At 51.3% G+C, this 16,705-nt stretch overlaps 1 protein-coding gene across 1 annotated transcript in view; it reads left to right on the plus strand.

Annotated features, from left to right (window-relative positions):
- The window catches only part of LOC147691863 (nuclear RNA export factor 1-like), a 964,523-nt gene that overhangs the window by 141,618 nt on the left and 806,200 nt on the right, over positions 1 to 16,705 (plus strand). Inside the window, exons 3-5 of the mRNA XM_086938137.1 lie at positions 11,663 to 11,822; positions 12,300 to 12,383; positions 12,473 to 12,577. Coding sequence (XP_086794263.1) covers positions 11,663 to 11,822; positions 12,300 to 12,383; positions 12,473 to 12,577 — 349 coding nt within the window. The remainder of the gene's footprint in view (positions 1 to 11,662; positions 11,823 to 12,299; positions 12,384 to 12,472; positions 12,578 to 16,705) is intronic.

Genomic DNA, 16,705 nt, shown 5'->3' on the forward strand with positions numbered 1-16,705 from the left:
AAATGGCCTGCTTCACTTGGCTACCCCGTCATCACCGCTATGAAACTACTCTGCCATCTTGCCAGGCCTCAACCCCCTTGGAAGGTTTTATTAGGCTTTTATCAATGCATACTTCTGCCATAAGGGTTAGTGAAATCAATGCCTTTATAATCAAAGAGCCTTTTTTCCAGATTAAAGATGATCATATAACTCTAAGAACAAATCCTGATTTTATACCGAGGATGTCCACTAATTTACATTTAAACAAACCAATTGTACGAAAGTAGCCCTTTTTGACAATTACCCCACTTCTTGCATGGTAACTGATGGGATTTTGAGTGCACCGGGTACATGCTAACCAGGTCCTCAGTGCCAGAGCTCTTTCCTAAAACTGTACAATTGTTCCCCCAATTAGCAAAACCTTTAGCCCTCTCTGTAAGTCCCTAATAAAGGGTACCTAGGGCCTGAGGTACTAAAGAGTGTCCCTAAGGGTAGAAGTACAATTTGTGCCACCCTAAGGAACCCCTCACCAAGCACATGTAAGGCTACCATTGCAGGCTGGGTGTCTTGGTGCCGACAAAAGTGAAAACGCATGTCTCACATTTTTGTGTGCCATGTCCTCTAACACTGTATGTGATATTTGTAACCCCTACAGTAGGCCTGACAGCCCTACGGGAGGGTGCTGAATAGTACATGTGAGGGCACACCTGAATGAGCAAATATTCCCCTGTGCTGTTCAGTCCTGTTACTGCCAGGGCAAGTGGACAGGGAATCCATTTTAAAACATGTGATGGGCACTGGTGCAAATGAATTCCCCAGCTACATGGTGCTTCTCTGAAAATAGGCAAGTTTGGTATCAAACATCTCGTATTGATAAACCCTCACTGATTCCAGTGATGATTTTACCAATACATGCACCCAGAGGGCACCTTTAAGGTGCCCCCTGAAAACCTACCAACCTGTGGTGTCCTCCTGACTGGTTTCTGCCTGACTAACAACCAAGACGATGCTCCGACCGCATAGGGTGAGAGCCTCTGCTCTCAGAAGGCCCAGAACAAAAGCTCATCCGAGAAGAAGGTGTAACATTCCCTCCCACAGGATGGCCTGCTGATTAGCCCCCCCAAGGCCGGCAAGCTGCAAACAGCTGCCGCCTTTGGAATGCGAGGCTGGCTCCTCTCACAAGAGGGGAAGCCACCTCTCCCCATGTCCAGGACCCCCCTGGGCCCTTGACAGGCGGGGAAATGAACTTGTCCAGTAGGCATGCCACATCCAGGCTAGTACCAACCCTAAGGTGGGCTGCACTAAGGTGGACACAATTCTTCAGAGAGAGACATCTTTCTGTTGACTTATTTGCGAATTCTGGGACAGGGTATGCCCATTTTCCATAGGAAGTGGTCATATAGGGGGTGTAATGCCCCTAAAGGTCAGTAGCCCATTGGCTACTACCCTAACCACACCCTCAAGTCAGTGCTGTTGGAGTTCCCGGTACCAGAAAAGCAGATCCTGACGACCTAAGAAGAGGGTGGACACCGCAACAGAGAAGAGTGAAAAAGCAACTGGCTCTAGAACCAACCCTGCCGGCCTATCTGCATCGATCATTGAAAACTGCACCATAGTTGACCCGTCCTGCAGCTGTTGACTCGAGAACTTTGGAAGTCTGCCTGCCTTTGTGAAAGACCAAAGACCTCCAGTGAACAGCGGACCTGTACCCCCGCATCCTGCAGAAACTCTGAAGCAAAGACTCTGAGGCCCCCGGAACTGCCAAATCCGGACACCTGAAGCCACCACTGCACCAGTCGCCCCCAGCCCAAGTTGAAGTGGGCCAACCATGTCAACAAGGTCCCCCAGCCCTCCAGAGCTAGAGTCAATTGTGGTTTCACCCCTTGTGGACTCCCCAACTTCGCCTGCAGCCTCTACACACAGGCCCTCTTGAACGCAACTGTTCACAGTAAGAAAACCCAATGCCCAAAGTCACCTCTGCTTTTGACGCCCTCAGGCCCCGGAGAAGAGGCTCTCAGGTGGTTCTATGTTCCCAAGCATCGCAGTACTGGAACCCCCATGTTGCTTCAACCTGACTGGCCTTTTAGCCAAAGCCTACAGCCTCTTTTTGCTGTGACCGATCTCCATAGAAAATCATTGGGCTTCCCCGCTGTTTTGTACCCTGCACCTGGCGGCCCTCATGCTGTTGGTGGTATACTGCTGGTGCTGCCTTGGACCTTGCCTATCACTCACCTTAACTCCTGGAGATTGGTCTTGTAAGTCACTATGCTGTATTTGTTTGCAGAACTTGTCACACGCTAAAGACCAGTGAGCCAGCCAGGATACTGTACCTCCCCCTTGTCCCAATCTGTCAAATGGTGTAATTTTACTGCATGCACTAAACCAAAGCACCTGCCGCTCCCTAGATGCATCCAGATGGTAAAACAGATTCCAAAATACACAGATGGTAGTGCACAGCAAAGTTAGAGTTCTTTCATATACAAGTCAAATTCCTACATGTATGTAATCCAGAACATCTTTATTTTTCATTGATTATGGTAACCCCTACCAGCAAGACATGCAGCTGTATGGCACGAGAGCTGAGCAGTTTAGGAAACTTCTTAAGGAGTCAACAATGAATGCATAATAGCGGACCCTGGATGAATTATTCATATCAGCGGGTGATATGAGGATCTGATGCAATAGAATGACCGGGCTCGCAACGGGTGAAAATTAGAAACCGAATGCCATATTCGATCGATGCACATTTCTATTTACCCTGGTGAAGTTGACGTGTTGTGAGCGAAACGCGTTGGCTGTCTTTTGCTATCATCAATGAAAAATGAAGACTTTCTGGATTAGATCCATTTGGGATTTGGACTTGTATTTGAATAGACTCTAACTTTGCTGTGCACTATCGTCTGTGAGATTTGGATTCTGTTTGCATAACATGTTCTTCCTTCTGTAGGATAACATTGCAGAACTCAATTGTAGTGTCTGCTTTTTGAACTCAAAAGAATTTCTATTTAAAAACATACTAACTTGAACAATTTTTCTCTGATGCCTAAACATATGTAAGGTATTTGCTTTTTTTATAAATTGGTTTTGCTCTCCATCTTGTGTTGTCATTTATTGATCATTGTGTCTATGTGCCGATGTCTTGCGCTCCTCTGTGTTATCCCTAAGGCTGTGCAATGACACTACCCCCTAACAGAGCATTTTGGGATTGCCATAGCAAGTCCTGTCCAGTCATAAGGGAACCCCTTTACAAGGTATATCAGATGGGGCGTGGCTTGGTAAGCCACGATGGTGGCGGTGTTCTGCTGAGGCTCCGCGATCGGGCTCGCATCCTGCCCATTTCCAGGGATCGCCGTGAGCCTCAGCCAAAGCAACGGCAACTGACAGACGCGGCAGCACCGGGGGCTTCACCCGAAGGAGTCGTGACCGCTGCTGAAGTGCGGTATCGACAGGAAGAAGCTTTGTCTGTCGGGGCGAGGAGCCGGACCGCAAGATGGCGGCCGCGCCCCCGGCCACCTAGACCCTGAGTGTCCGCACCCCCGCAGCCGGTCCGGAGACCCCGGGGACCGCGCACACATCGAGGCGGCGGAACTCCTACCAGGTCGGCGTCCCTGATTTTTGCAGGCTTATGCGACACGGGACTCGCCGAGACGACTGCGCATCGGTGCACAAGATGGTGGACGCCAGCCCGGAGCCTCGCCCCACCTACACCTCTGCCCGACTGGTTGCCGGTCTGGCCGCTGGGCACTGAAGGACGCCAGCCAGCGCTCCACCGTCGCGGCGCCCGGATCCTACTGCAGCGGAGCAGCTCCTGACGAGCGGTGAGTGCCGGCTCCCCCCCTCCCCCCCGGGGGCCCCCACCACTACCTCCACAGCGACCTCCGGACCCTCCCTGAGACCCCCAGCGGTCATCCCACATCCACGCCATGGGCCGGGGACCGAGGCTGCATTGACCCCCCTGGCGCAGCGGACAGCACTACCACTCGAGCTGCCTGACCTCGGCATGGCGCCCGGAGAGGCCTAGGAGCCTCGCCCCACCTGCATCTCTGCCCGACTGGTTGCCGGTCCGGCCGCTGGACACTGAGGGACGCCAGCCAGCGCACCACCGTCGCGGCGCCCGGATCCCTCTGCAACGGAGCGGCGCCTGTCGAGCGGTGAGTGCCGGCTTCCCCCCCTCCCCCCTGGGGACCTCCACCACTGCCTCCACAGCGACCTCCGGGGCCCCCCCTGAGACCCCCAGCGGTCATCCCACATCCACGCCACGGGCTGCATTGACCCCCCTGGCGCAGCGGACAGCACTGCTACTCGAGTTGCCTGACCTTGGCATGGCGCCCGGAGAGGCCTAGGCGCCGAGCCTGGCCCGGGCTTCCCTACAGCAGCGACGGTGGTAACCCGCCCTCCGGGACACGGCGGAGTCACACCGCAACAGGAGCAGCACCTCACCACCACGGTCCCACGGGAACACACTTTACCTCGACCCCCGCCACGGACTGTTCACGGCTTTGGGGGAAGGGGTGTGCAGCTGGCCCCATACCACGTCCATAGCCTGCTGCCTTGGACCCGCGCAGGCCCTGCCACCGAACCGGGGGACCCCGAGCGAACCCCGGGGGCTCTGACTGCCACAAGAGCCTGCTTGCTCGACCCCCATAGGAGTGACCCTCGACCCAACTACCCGTGGCCCCCGGACCCCGAGACGCCGTGGTGCCCTCTCCTACAGCCCAATGGGGAAACCAAGGGGCACGCAGGTGACCGCCGTCCCTGAAACGGCCATCGAGAACATGCCGCACACAAGGACATGGACTCAGGCGAACACGCCGACCGCGGATCCCACGCTATCAGCGAAACTGGATCAGGTGCTGGCGGCTATCGAAATGTCCCGGCTCTCTATGGAGGAACGTCTAGGCACCCTGACGACGGACATCAACCTAATACGCGACGATCACCGCAAACTGGTGGACAGAGTGAAGGAAGGAGAGCGGAACGTGGCGGCGCTTCAGCCCACGGTGAAGACGCAAGAAGCAGACATGAAGGAAGTCTTGCGCCGAGTGGCGGCCCTCGAGGAGCGCACCGTTGATTTGGAAGGGCGCTCAAGACGTTGCAACATCCGCGTCCTGGGTCTGCCGGAGGGTATTGAGAACTCGGACCCGCTGACCTATATGGAATCGTGGACCAGGTCGTTTACCCCCGAATCGGAGCGGTCAGCGTTCTTCTCCATCGAAAGGGCACATAGGGTCCCAGCCCGGAAACCCAAACCGGGCCTGCCCCCACGCCCTATGCTGGCCAAGTTCCTGCATTTCCGAGACCGAGATGCGGTGCTCCGCGCGGCCCGGATGGCGGGCCCCTTGCAAGTGGAAGACCAGCAGGTCATGGTGTTCCCAGACTACGCCCGCGAGATACAACAGCAACGCTCGACCTATCTGGAAGTTAAGAGGCGTCTCCGTGAAAATGGTCTTCAGTACTCCCTTCTGTTCCCGGCCCGCCTCAAGGTGCTTCATAACGGGAAATCCATATTTTTCACCACGGCGGAGGAAGCGCAGGACTGGGCGGAATTCCACTGTCCGCTGATCCCTAAGCCCGGTCCCCAGCGGAGACAAAACAATGACTCACGACGTACTAGAAGGCGAGGCATGAACCGCACCCGAACAGACAACTCCAAGAGCCAAGCGTCCTCACCCTCGGGCTCACCCGATCTCACGCAAATTATGCAGGAGCGACGGGATGCCCTACGGGCAGTGACTGAACTACACACTTCTCCTCCAGCGTCGGACCTGGAACACCAACCACACCTGTTCACCCCCGAGAAGGACCGGGACAGTGATGGCACAATGTCAGGATTTGGTCCGATTTCATCTCCCCTCCTTGCGGTGCACACCACGGACGCCACCCATGCAGGTCAACCAGGCACCTCTTCAGGATGAACAATCGGACGATTGCTGTATCCTCTTTTCCTATTGGCTGTTGATCACGCTATGCGTAGACTGCGCGCCGCCTCCACGGTAACCCTACAACAGCCCGATTTGCGAACAGCCCAGCAGTAACGCACGCTACCACCCCCACAGAATTTTGTTATATTTCTCCCCTAGTGGGACACTAGTTTGGATATGCCACCCCTGGTGATATATCCCCGGCATTGGGACTGTTCCCCATTTTTGGTTCTACACGTTGTAGCCCCCGTTAGACCCTCCCCCACACATATGGCAGCATGGCGCGCAGGAGCACATACGAGACACAGGCCCACACGGTCCTTGGGAGGTACAAGGGTTCCCCACTCGCAAGCACGAAACCACAGCAATGGCGACTCCACAGTCAGATGTTAACGTTCTCACGCTGAACGTACGGGGCCTCCACACACCCAGCAAACGCTATTCTGTCTACTCTTACATTAAACGCATGTCAGCTTGCATAGCACTGTTACAAGAGACACACACCAACGCTACCGAACTGGCCCGATTACAGGCCAAATGGCGGGGGACCTTTTGCGCCACGACTTACTCAGCATTCGCTCGTGGCGCCTTAGTGTGGGTTAGGCCAGGCACCCCTTTTCGGACACTTAGACGGGTGGTTGACAGGGAGGGCAGATACGCATTGTTGGAGGGAATCTTAGACGGGCAAGGGGTCCTCCTGGGCAGCATTTACGCCCCTAACACCGAACAAGATAAATTCTGGGATCACCTCACAGTCGTCCTGGCCCAATTCACTGCCATCCCATGGATTTTGGGAGGTGATTACAATTGCACGCTGAACCCCGCTCTAGACAGATCACACCCCCCTCCCACAGGCTCCCCAACCCCCCGACAGGCGGAACTCTTCAGGGCCTGGACCACACACTGGGCACTCACCGACGCATGGCGACACTTACACCCGCTGGCCCGTGTCTATTCGTTCCACTCGATTCCACACAACCTTCGGGTCCGTTTGGACAGGTTCTTATGCTCCGCACTTATCCTCCCAAGGGTCACGTCCTCGGACTATCTGGGTCGGATCCTCTCGGACCACGATGCTCACATCTTACGCCTGACCTGGCGCCCCCCACGCCCGCCGGTCCCCACCTGGCGCCTCCCTAAGGACTGCTTGTCAGACCAAGTCTTCAGGGACACGCACAAAACCAGTATCCAGGATTACTTCCTACACAACGCGGGTACGGCATCATCGGCGTTAATGGAGTGGGATGCATTCAAAGTGGTGGCGCGGGGGGAATGCATACAACAAATCGCGGGGGTTCGTCGCACACTAGAACAGACACTCCTCACGTCGGAACGGCGTCTGGCTACGCTTACAAAACAAACCGATGACTCGGAAGAGAGCGTCGCGCTCACGGCCGAGGCGAAATCGATATACCAGGCTGCTTGCGCCGATCTCCGGAAGTATAATTTTCGCGCCTATGCCTCCAGAGTACACAAAGAACGGGACAAAACGGGGGCACTGCTTGCCTGGATGGCACGACAGGACACCGAGACCAAGCCGATTACGGATATTATCAATCCGGACGGCATATTGGTGCGATCCCAGGCCGAGATTCTCCTAGCGTTCCAACGCCATTACGCACAGGTATACGAGGCCCCAACCCGCTACGCTCCATCGTGCGTGGATTGCTTCCTCGATTCGCTGACGCTGCCCACGATATCGGACGCTGACAAGCGCACGCTTGACGCCAAAATAACACCCTCGGATGTCACTCAGGCATTACGGGCCCTTTCCCGGAATAAAGCCCCGGGACTCGACGGCTTCCCACTGGAGTACTATTCGGCGTTCTCTACCCTGTTGGCTCCCCGAATGGCTCGGATGTTCGCAGCAGCTCTCCATCTGGGAGTGCTTCCTCAGTCACTACGGGAATCCGTTATCGTGACCTTCCCCAAACCTCACAGGGACCCGCTCCAGCTGGGGTCATATCGTCCTATCACGCTCCTCTCGGCGGACTGCAAGGTCCTCGGGAAGATCCTGGCCGACAGGTACACCCAGGTCATACGCCCACTGGTCCACCCTGACCAATGTGGGTTCGTACCGGGCAGGAACACCTCACAGAACATCCGCCGGGTCTTCCATGTACAGGATCAGGTTCGGGACAGATTCCCGCGCGCCGCTTGCCTGATCATGGACTTGGAAAAGGCGTTTGACACTCTCACCTGGCCGTACCTATTCGCGATCCTGAGTCGTCTCAACGTCGGCCCGACACTCATGGCATACACTCGCCTCCTATACACCGACCTAACCTCGCGAGTGCGGATTGGGAAACACATATCCTCTGCATTCGAGGTTCGCCGAGGCACGCGACAGGGATGCCCCCTATCACCCCTTTTATTCGCCCTGGCCGTCGAACCGCTGGCGGTTAGACTGCGTCAGGAGGGAACCCACTGGGGCATCCCGCTTGCGGACGATACGCATTGCGTCTCCCTGTACGCAGATGACCTCCTGATATATGTCCGAGATATAGAGGCAGATCTAACCCCCATAGGGATGGCGCTGACAGAGTTTGCGGACGCCTCAGGACTCCAGGTGAACTGGGACAAGTCCACGGTCTACCCATTCCACCCGCACTTACCGCCCCGAGACGTCGAGCTGGGAACCCGCAAGCTCTCGTGGTCCGCGGAGGCCCCTCGGTACCTCGGTGTCCGCCTGTACCACTCACCGGTGGACATCTTTGACGGCAACCACCGAAAGGTGCTTGCTAACCTACGCCCGACTGTAGCCTTCTGGAACAAGCTCCCGTTAGCCCCGATAGGACGGATAGCCCTGGCAAAAATGGTGATGCTCCCCCGACTTCTTTATCACTTCACAAACCTGCCGGTGGTACCGCCCAGATCTTTCTTTCGGGACCTCAACTCTCTGCTAGGCACCCTTATCTGGGGCACGAATCGACACAGAGTGGCCTTGAAAACCCTCCAACTCCCCACAACACAAGGCGGACTTGGAGCTCCTTCCTTCGAGTCCTACTTCCTGGCGGCACAGCTCCAATGGTTATCATATTGGACAGCGGACCGCTACACCCTGGAGACCACTACCCCGACCGGCAGAGTACCGACCCCGGAGCTCATCCGTCTCCTTCTCCCGGGCACCAAACCCAGACGGACATACCCCCGACAAGTCACGATAGCGCGCCAATGTATGATGCGGATCCACCGGATGGCCCCTAGTAGGACCCCATATTCCCCACTGCTGCCGTTGGTGGGCTGCCCCAGACAAGACTCCTATTTCTCGGCGCCAATGTTAGCTGAGTGGACCCGTTGCACTATCATGGATATGGAGTCGCTCTTCGAGGAAGGACAACTGAAGCCAATCACTCAGCTAGCTGCAGAATACGACCTCCCCCCAGGTCAATTCCTCAGGCACCGACAGCTGCTTGAGGGATTCCGTCCCCACCATAATCTTAGAGCAGGGGAACCAGAAGCGCACCCAGTAGTGCACACCATCCTACACATGGGAGTGGGTCGCCACCTGATCACCTGGTTGTATAAATCAATCCAGGAACTCTCACACGCCCCCCTGGCGGCCCTGCGGGCCACATGGGAGGAGGACATCGGTCGCGCACTACATGACTCGGAGTGGACCAAGGCGCTCGAGGCCCCGAAACGCGTCTCCAGAAATGCCAGATTTAAAAACATCCAATACTACATACTACACAGGGCATACCTCACGCCGGCGCGCCTACAACGGTTTTACCCATCCACACAATTCCTATGCCCCAGATGTCGATCCCCCGATGCAGATTTCCGTCACATGTTCTGGGACTGCCCCGGCCTACACTCCCTATGGAAAACTGTGCACGACACACTGGCGGATCTCACAGGCCTCACAACACTAGCTTCCTGGGAATCCAGCTCACTGGGCATCCTACACATCCCTAAACAGGAACCTGTACACAGGCGGTTCGTGTCCCTGGCGCTGCTGCTGACAAACAGATGCATAGCTATGCATTGGCGATCCCCGGAAGGTCCCCCTATAGCAGCCTGGACAGGAGCAGTTTGTAAGTGGGCGGCAGCGGAGGAAGACGCCCTTAGGGAGGAAGAGGCCAAGGGCGCGCGTAAACATCCCATTTCCATGGAATGGGCCATGCTCCTACACAGCTTCCGGCAGTCCCTGCGCACAGACGACCCACCTACGCCCCCCCCCTCACCCCCACTCCCTCTCCCGAATGAACATATAGCTCCTGTCCAAAGCCCTGTCCCCACACTGTAATCCCATTGGGCTCTAACATGGAATGCCCCCGCTCTCTGACCACACTGCCCTGATATAGACGTTCTTTGAGGGAACCCTTCGTCTCCCGACATCCGACACCTGCTCCTCTTCTACCGTGCACCCGCTAACGCCCATATGCTCCCCTCCCCAGTTGTGTTTCCCCAGTTATCAGCAATATAATCATAAGAACTGTACAGACACTGACACTACGCCACCAAGGCGGGCATTCATGTATCCTCTAGTATCCACCCTTCTCCCCTATGGAGCACGATAATAGGATCCCAGCCTGAGACTGTATCAAGCCGATCTGTACTGTTTCACAGAAGAAATGTCATAAATTCATAAGTTTGCTCACAGAAAAGTTGCGCGCATGGCTGACCGTGGCTGAATGTTGAAGCCGCGCCAGCAGTTGATTCTCTATGTACCCAAGTATTATGATGCAACAATAAAAACACATTTAAAAAAAAAAAAAAAAAAAATACAAGGTATATCAGATTTCTGATATATCCCATAAAGAGACAGCGTCTTACACCAAAAATCTTAAAAACGTATTTCGAGAACCCAGCCAACGCAGTGGAGAGAGCACTTCATACATTAGACATTTAAAGGTGTATAGGATTTTATATTAATAGAATACAATTTTTCCAGCAGTCTGATAAGTTGTTATTGTCCTGGGGTTCTGCGTGAAGAGGGCAACCACTATTGAAACACTCACTGGGTTTCTGCAGCCATACTCTACTGCCATAATAAGGTGGGATATCTGCTTCAAGAAAATGTCAATGCACTTTCCACAAGAAGTACGTCTACATCTACAGTTGTATTTTCCGCAGTTCCAATACTGGGCGTTTGCAGAGCAGCCACATGAAAGAACATTAACACTATTACTCTGCATTATTGTCTGGACTCAACACTTGGCAGAGATGTAGCAGAGGGACAACCAGCGCTACGTCATCTTTTTCATTAAGATGAATCTGTCTTTTCTCCGCCGCTCCTTCTGTTATCTGTATAAAGTTACTGCTAGCTACTCTGCAATGTGAGTCTACGAAAGACTCCGTATTGGAGAAAGAAATAGTTATTTACCTGTAATTTTAGTTCTCCAGTATTGGTATTTTTCATAGATTCACATGCGACTCACCCTCAGGCTCACCTATATTGCACTAAATTTAAAAACACTTGTGCTACAAAATCTGAACCTGGGGACCTGTTTAAGGAAGGGTGAAATGTGTGCTAATTGCCAGAGATTCAGATCATTTTAAAATTATGTCTATAGGCTTTATCTGTCACTGTCAAGGTTTTCTGCCTATACTTAACATTTATACCGTGGGACTCCTAGCTTGAAGACATGGCTGAATCAAGCAATACTGGAGAACTGCATTTACAGGTAAGTTGCTTTTTCTTTATTAACTTACAGTGCTTTGCCTCCTGATTTCAGGGCCTGATTGATGAAAAGTAAGGTAGTCTTCGATCTACTGACCTCAGTTCAGCAATGATTTAGAATTCCTCTTTTACACAGCAACCCCTATGGGCAGAGGACACTCAGACATGGTGAACACTGTCCTGCTCATGACCAAGGTGGTCCATCTAATATCCACATCACAGTGAGACGAGCCACTCCTCCCCGTGACCTACGAGGAGGCAATAGAAGTATCCAAAACAATCGGTTCAAGGTCACGGTAAGGTTTGGAGCTAGTAGCCATGAGCTTCTGATGCTGGAGAGTGGGCGAATGGAGGAAGTTTGGAGACACAAAGGTCCCATTGATAGATTGTAGTCTGCTGGTGCGTCCAACTGCAATAGGACAGTAGAGGACTTTGTTAGACTGGGCTAGGTTAGATTATACCTGTTGATTAGGGATCTCTGCTGCGTGTGTGTGTGTAGATGAATACAGACATGAGAGTGAATACAAGGGTTCAAGGAAAGGAGTCAAGAGGGAGTTATTGTACTTGGAGCAAAGGAAGCATTAGCTAGCTTTTATGAGATGCTGGGGGGGGCTGTTAGAGGTAATCGGGAAACACATTGTCTTGTACATAGTTCCTGAAAAGGACATATGCTAAAGAAAGGTTTGGTAGTGTGAAAGATGATATGTAATGGCTGTGGTTTTCACATCTGTAAGCCTTTAGCGGCTTTCACCAGTCTTCTCCTTTAACTCTAGATCCCCCAGGGCAGGAGGTTTGATAGGAATTGGATCCTGTCTTCTATTCAGAGTGCTTGTAGTGTTCCATTCCACCCTGTAGAGGTAAGGTGCTCTGCAATCTACAGCTCTTACAATGGACATAAGACCACTGTCAGTAGGACAGTTCATTCACCTTCTTTCTTTCACTCTAGTTTCATTTCAGCCGCATGCGAGCAGTGTTCTTTGTGCAGGGGGCACAGGTGGCAAGTGCTCTACAACAGGTTTCCGGGAGTATCACAGACCCGGATGGCAACAAGGTATGATAAAACCCACACAACTGTTTTTTTTTCCTGACAAAAACTGTTTCTCAAATACTGTTTTTCCCCCACACCCCTGAAGGGAACTCCAAATCAGATGAACTAACTGGAGTGGCTTTCTTTGATTTGTGTTTTTATGTGCTTGTGAAAAAAGTTTTTGAAAAGAAGGCGAAAGTATGATAGGATCCCTGTTTGAGCGTCCTGTTAAAAAGTAGTTGTTGATTTACATGATTATTACATCTACCACAATCCTTTGTGAATATTTTCTGGATTAATATGCTGTACTTTATTATGAAATCTAGTAGTTACATCTGGAATACTTAGCGTCTTTTTTTGTGTGCAAGTGTGCACTTGGATGTTACTGACCACTATTTGGTGCCAAGTCCTTCCTCTAGTGACATTAGATGTACGTCCGGAAGTTCCTGTACGTGATTGCCATATTAAAAACAAAATGTCCTCAGTCACTGAAGAACTCAAAGGTTTTAATGAAAGTTCAAGGAAAAACATGGAAGATGTGAGAAAAACCTAGAGTATTGCAGATGCCCAGCAAAAAAACATTAAAGAATGCAGAATACTGAAAGTTTTAGAGGTGTTTCCCATGAGAAGGCAAACGTGAGTCTGAGAATGAGAGAAGGGTATGGAATATGCTCCTTTCCGATTTTTGCCCAAAGTGCCACCATAAGTCAGCATACAAAGATAGCCAAGAGGTGTGCTTTTTTTGCCTGCCGTAGGACAACTACAAGGTGGACTGTGACCCATATGCCTAATTTCAGTTGAATATGGAGGTCAAACTGGGAAAGATTTTGAAAAAGACATCGAAAGACAGCGAGCCATGAAAACACCAGTTAACACTTCAGGAGGTTGCAGTGAAGTCGAGCCGAAACCTTAGTTTACTAGGTCTTGGAAGAGTAAGTCCATGGCACCAAAGCCAAAAGCTAGGGGGTGGGGGAGGTGCACAAACATAAGGAACCCTACGAGTCAAAGTCAAAAGAGACTGATGGCGGTAAATCTTTGGATCCAGCCTCCACTTCGAAAGGCGACCAAGACTGTGGGGGAACTGGGGCTGATGAGAGAAGCTCTTGGAAGTTGAAAATAGTGCCAATCCCAAGCAAAAATCTCTTTCGGAAAAAAAGGGGAAAAGAATGCTGACTCGCGGCTAAAATGGAGTCTATAATAAAGAGGAAGAAATGAATTTACCATCTTCCTAAGAATACTCTGGAGAAGGGGATGTTCCTCAAGAAGAGGAACTCACAGAGCTGATTTCTCCCTTCACCCCCCACACCCAAATTTACCACTAGAGCCCCAAGAGGAAGAATAGGAGGTTGTCTTTGACTATAAAGTGAGCAGTAAGAGAAGCAGTATGGAGCATGTCCATATCTTTAGGTTGAAACAGAAGAAGTGTGGCAGGATCTAGACATCGCAAGGTGGTGACACGAACTTCTCGTGTCACGAAAGGGTAGCTCAGCCTGATTCACGTTTGTGATCAAATATCCACATACTCAATACTGTTTGTCACAATTCATCTAGTTTATTTGACAATTTTCTCCATCTTGATAAGTCACAAGGGTATCATGGGACATTGAGTTCATTGGGAGCGGCACCAATGAGGGTGGTAAATCATCGCTGTTGAAACTCTTTAGGGGTGGAGCATGGGAGCCGTACATTATTAATTGAACACAGGAGGGAAAGGAGGTGTTTAATTAAAAAACTAAGCCGCAGGGAGATCGCGTTCAGCATTGCGTTAGAGTTATTGGGCGAGAAGACTGCTTGTATCATCACTAATCACCAACAGGTACTTATCGGGGAATCAAGTAATTTAGTATGAGTTTATGGGGGCAGATTAGGGAACGGGCATAGTTAGTGCTTTTGGAGATTTTTATTAGAAAGGGCACAAGCCAGTGAAATTTTGTTAACCACGAGGTTTATGGTATTCGCTGTCAGGAGGGTGTACATGATTGTTCGGTGGGGTGAGCTTGGGCACAAGGGACTTGTGTTTGTTTTTAGTTTTCACATGTTTATAATGAGGATTATGCATTGTGTTTATGGGTTCATAATGGGCACGTATAATGTACTTGACATCAAGAAAGATTAGTGAATGTTAATCTCATGGGACTGATCTATTTTTTTTAAACATCGTAGATACTCCTGAAGAAGGTCATTTAAAGACCGAAATGCATTGGGTAAATTTATTGTGGTGGAGCAACGGAGTATGTATACGTGCCAGTGAATAAGCCCAGATGGGCAATTCTTCTGCAATCGAAGATGCGAGAAAAGATGTAACTCTGTTTCTTTGGCGTGATTTATCAAGATGAAGAAAATTGTCAAATAAACTGGATGAATGTGACAAACAGTACTGAGTACGTGGATATTTGATCACAAACGTGAATCAGGCTGTGCTATCTTTTCATGACACGAGAAGTTCGTGTCACCACCTTGCAATGAATTTATTTTGCGCATTCGGAGCGGAGCGTTCAAAGTGTGTATGCGCGCCAAACTTGATTAATGGATGAATTTACAAATAGAACATAAACAAAAAGGGCGTGCTTCAGGTTTCCTTTCAATGAAGCAGGATCTAGACACCCATTTTCCCCCGAGGAAAGGGTTGAGTCACATCTCTTGGCTCTCATTTCCTGATGACCTACCAATGTAATCTAACGCTCTAACCAAAGGAGCAGCTAGCACCTACGAGGTACACCTGGAGGAATAGCATGTAGTTATGCTTTCTACTCAAGACACTTCTACCCTCACTAAGCAAGAATCTGTTTCTACAATGATGCTCAGCATTATTAACCAGGGCCATGAAGTTTTGAAAGACCCCGCAGCCCCTAAGGCAGTGACACCAAGAATAGACAAGAAATATTCACTCTTCTAAGTACCTGATTTGCATTAAAGAGAATGCAGCATCTGGCTCCATCGTTGTTACTACCTGGAAGAGATGTAGCACACCCACAATATTGGTCCCTCCACTGGATAAGGAGAGCAAGAATATGAAAATGGTAGGAATGAAAATGGAGATGGTGGCTGCCATGGAGTGCCACATTACGAATCAAAAGCACTGATAAATAGATACAACCACCAAAAATGGGAGGAGACAGAGGAGCTCATGCAGCATCTCCCAGACAGTACAAGAAAAGATAAGACTGTTACTCAGGAGGAAAGGTACATTCCTGAAGTCCGCATTAGGTCCCACTGACATAGCAATTATAGAGCTTTGCTCAAGAAGTAGCTTAAAGAGATACGCCTGGCTGAGAGTGCACTTACAATGTCTGAGAATTGGTATAGACTGTAGGGGTACAGGGCTCATGCACCTGTACCATCACCACTGGTATTGTGACTATGGTTACCCCCAACTTTTTTGCCTGGTGTTTTGCTGGTTTTCCGACTTAGTTGACCTGGGGCCCTGCCAATCAGGGCCCCAGGCCTACTGCTCTCTCTCTAAAATGGATTCCATGTGCCTTAGGTACATTTCCAATTGGGACTGGGCCACCTTGTCAGACCCTGTAACTCAGGGCATCGGTGTACCCAGGGCCTACCAGGGGCTGAAGCATGCATTATGCCACCCCTGGATGGCCATCTAAATCTGACACAACTGGCTGCACGACAGCTGGGGCAACGTGGCGTACTCGCCCGTTGCTGTAGGTATAGTATCCCTATATCTAACCCCAAAATGGACACCCGAGTTCCTATCAGCCACTCCTATGGCAGGCCTTGACAATCCTGAAGGCAGAGTGCGTGGACCGTGTGAATTGGGCTCTGGCACGAGCCGAGCCCGGTTGCAGCTTGCGGAACCAAGACCCAATGGCTGTTCCATGATAACGCGTATCATATCGGTAACTTCGGTATAGCGTTATCAAGACTTGTCGAGTAAGGTGTCATACGAATCGGGATGCTGCCCCCTCACCAATTCTGGCGACGAGGTTAGCATTCCGCCCTTCTAGAGGGACACAACATGTATGTAACTGTGAACCCCGGTTAAAGTTAACTGAAGCCTCAGCTCCACAAAATGGACGCTGCCACCACAGACACGAGTCTGACCTCCTGCTGCTGGGAGTCCTTCCAGCGAGGAGAGCTTGGACAAAGGGTTTCCTGTCAGGGGCGGTGTTCGCACCGTCCCAGACAGGGTTTTGT

The sequence above is a fragment of the Lissotriton vulgaris genome, chromosome 9, assembly GCF_964263255.1.
Source record: "Lissotriton vulgaris chromosome 9, aLisVul1.2, whole genome shotgun sequence".
NCBI lineage: Eukaryota > Metazoa > Chordata > Amphibia > Caudata > Salamandridae > Lissotriton > Lissotriton vulgaris.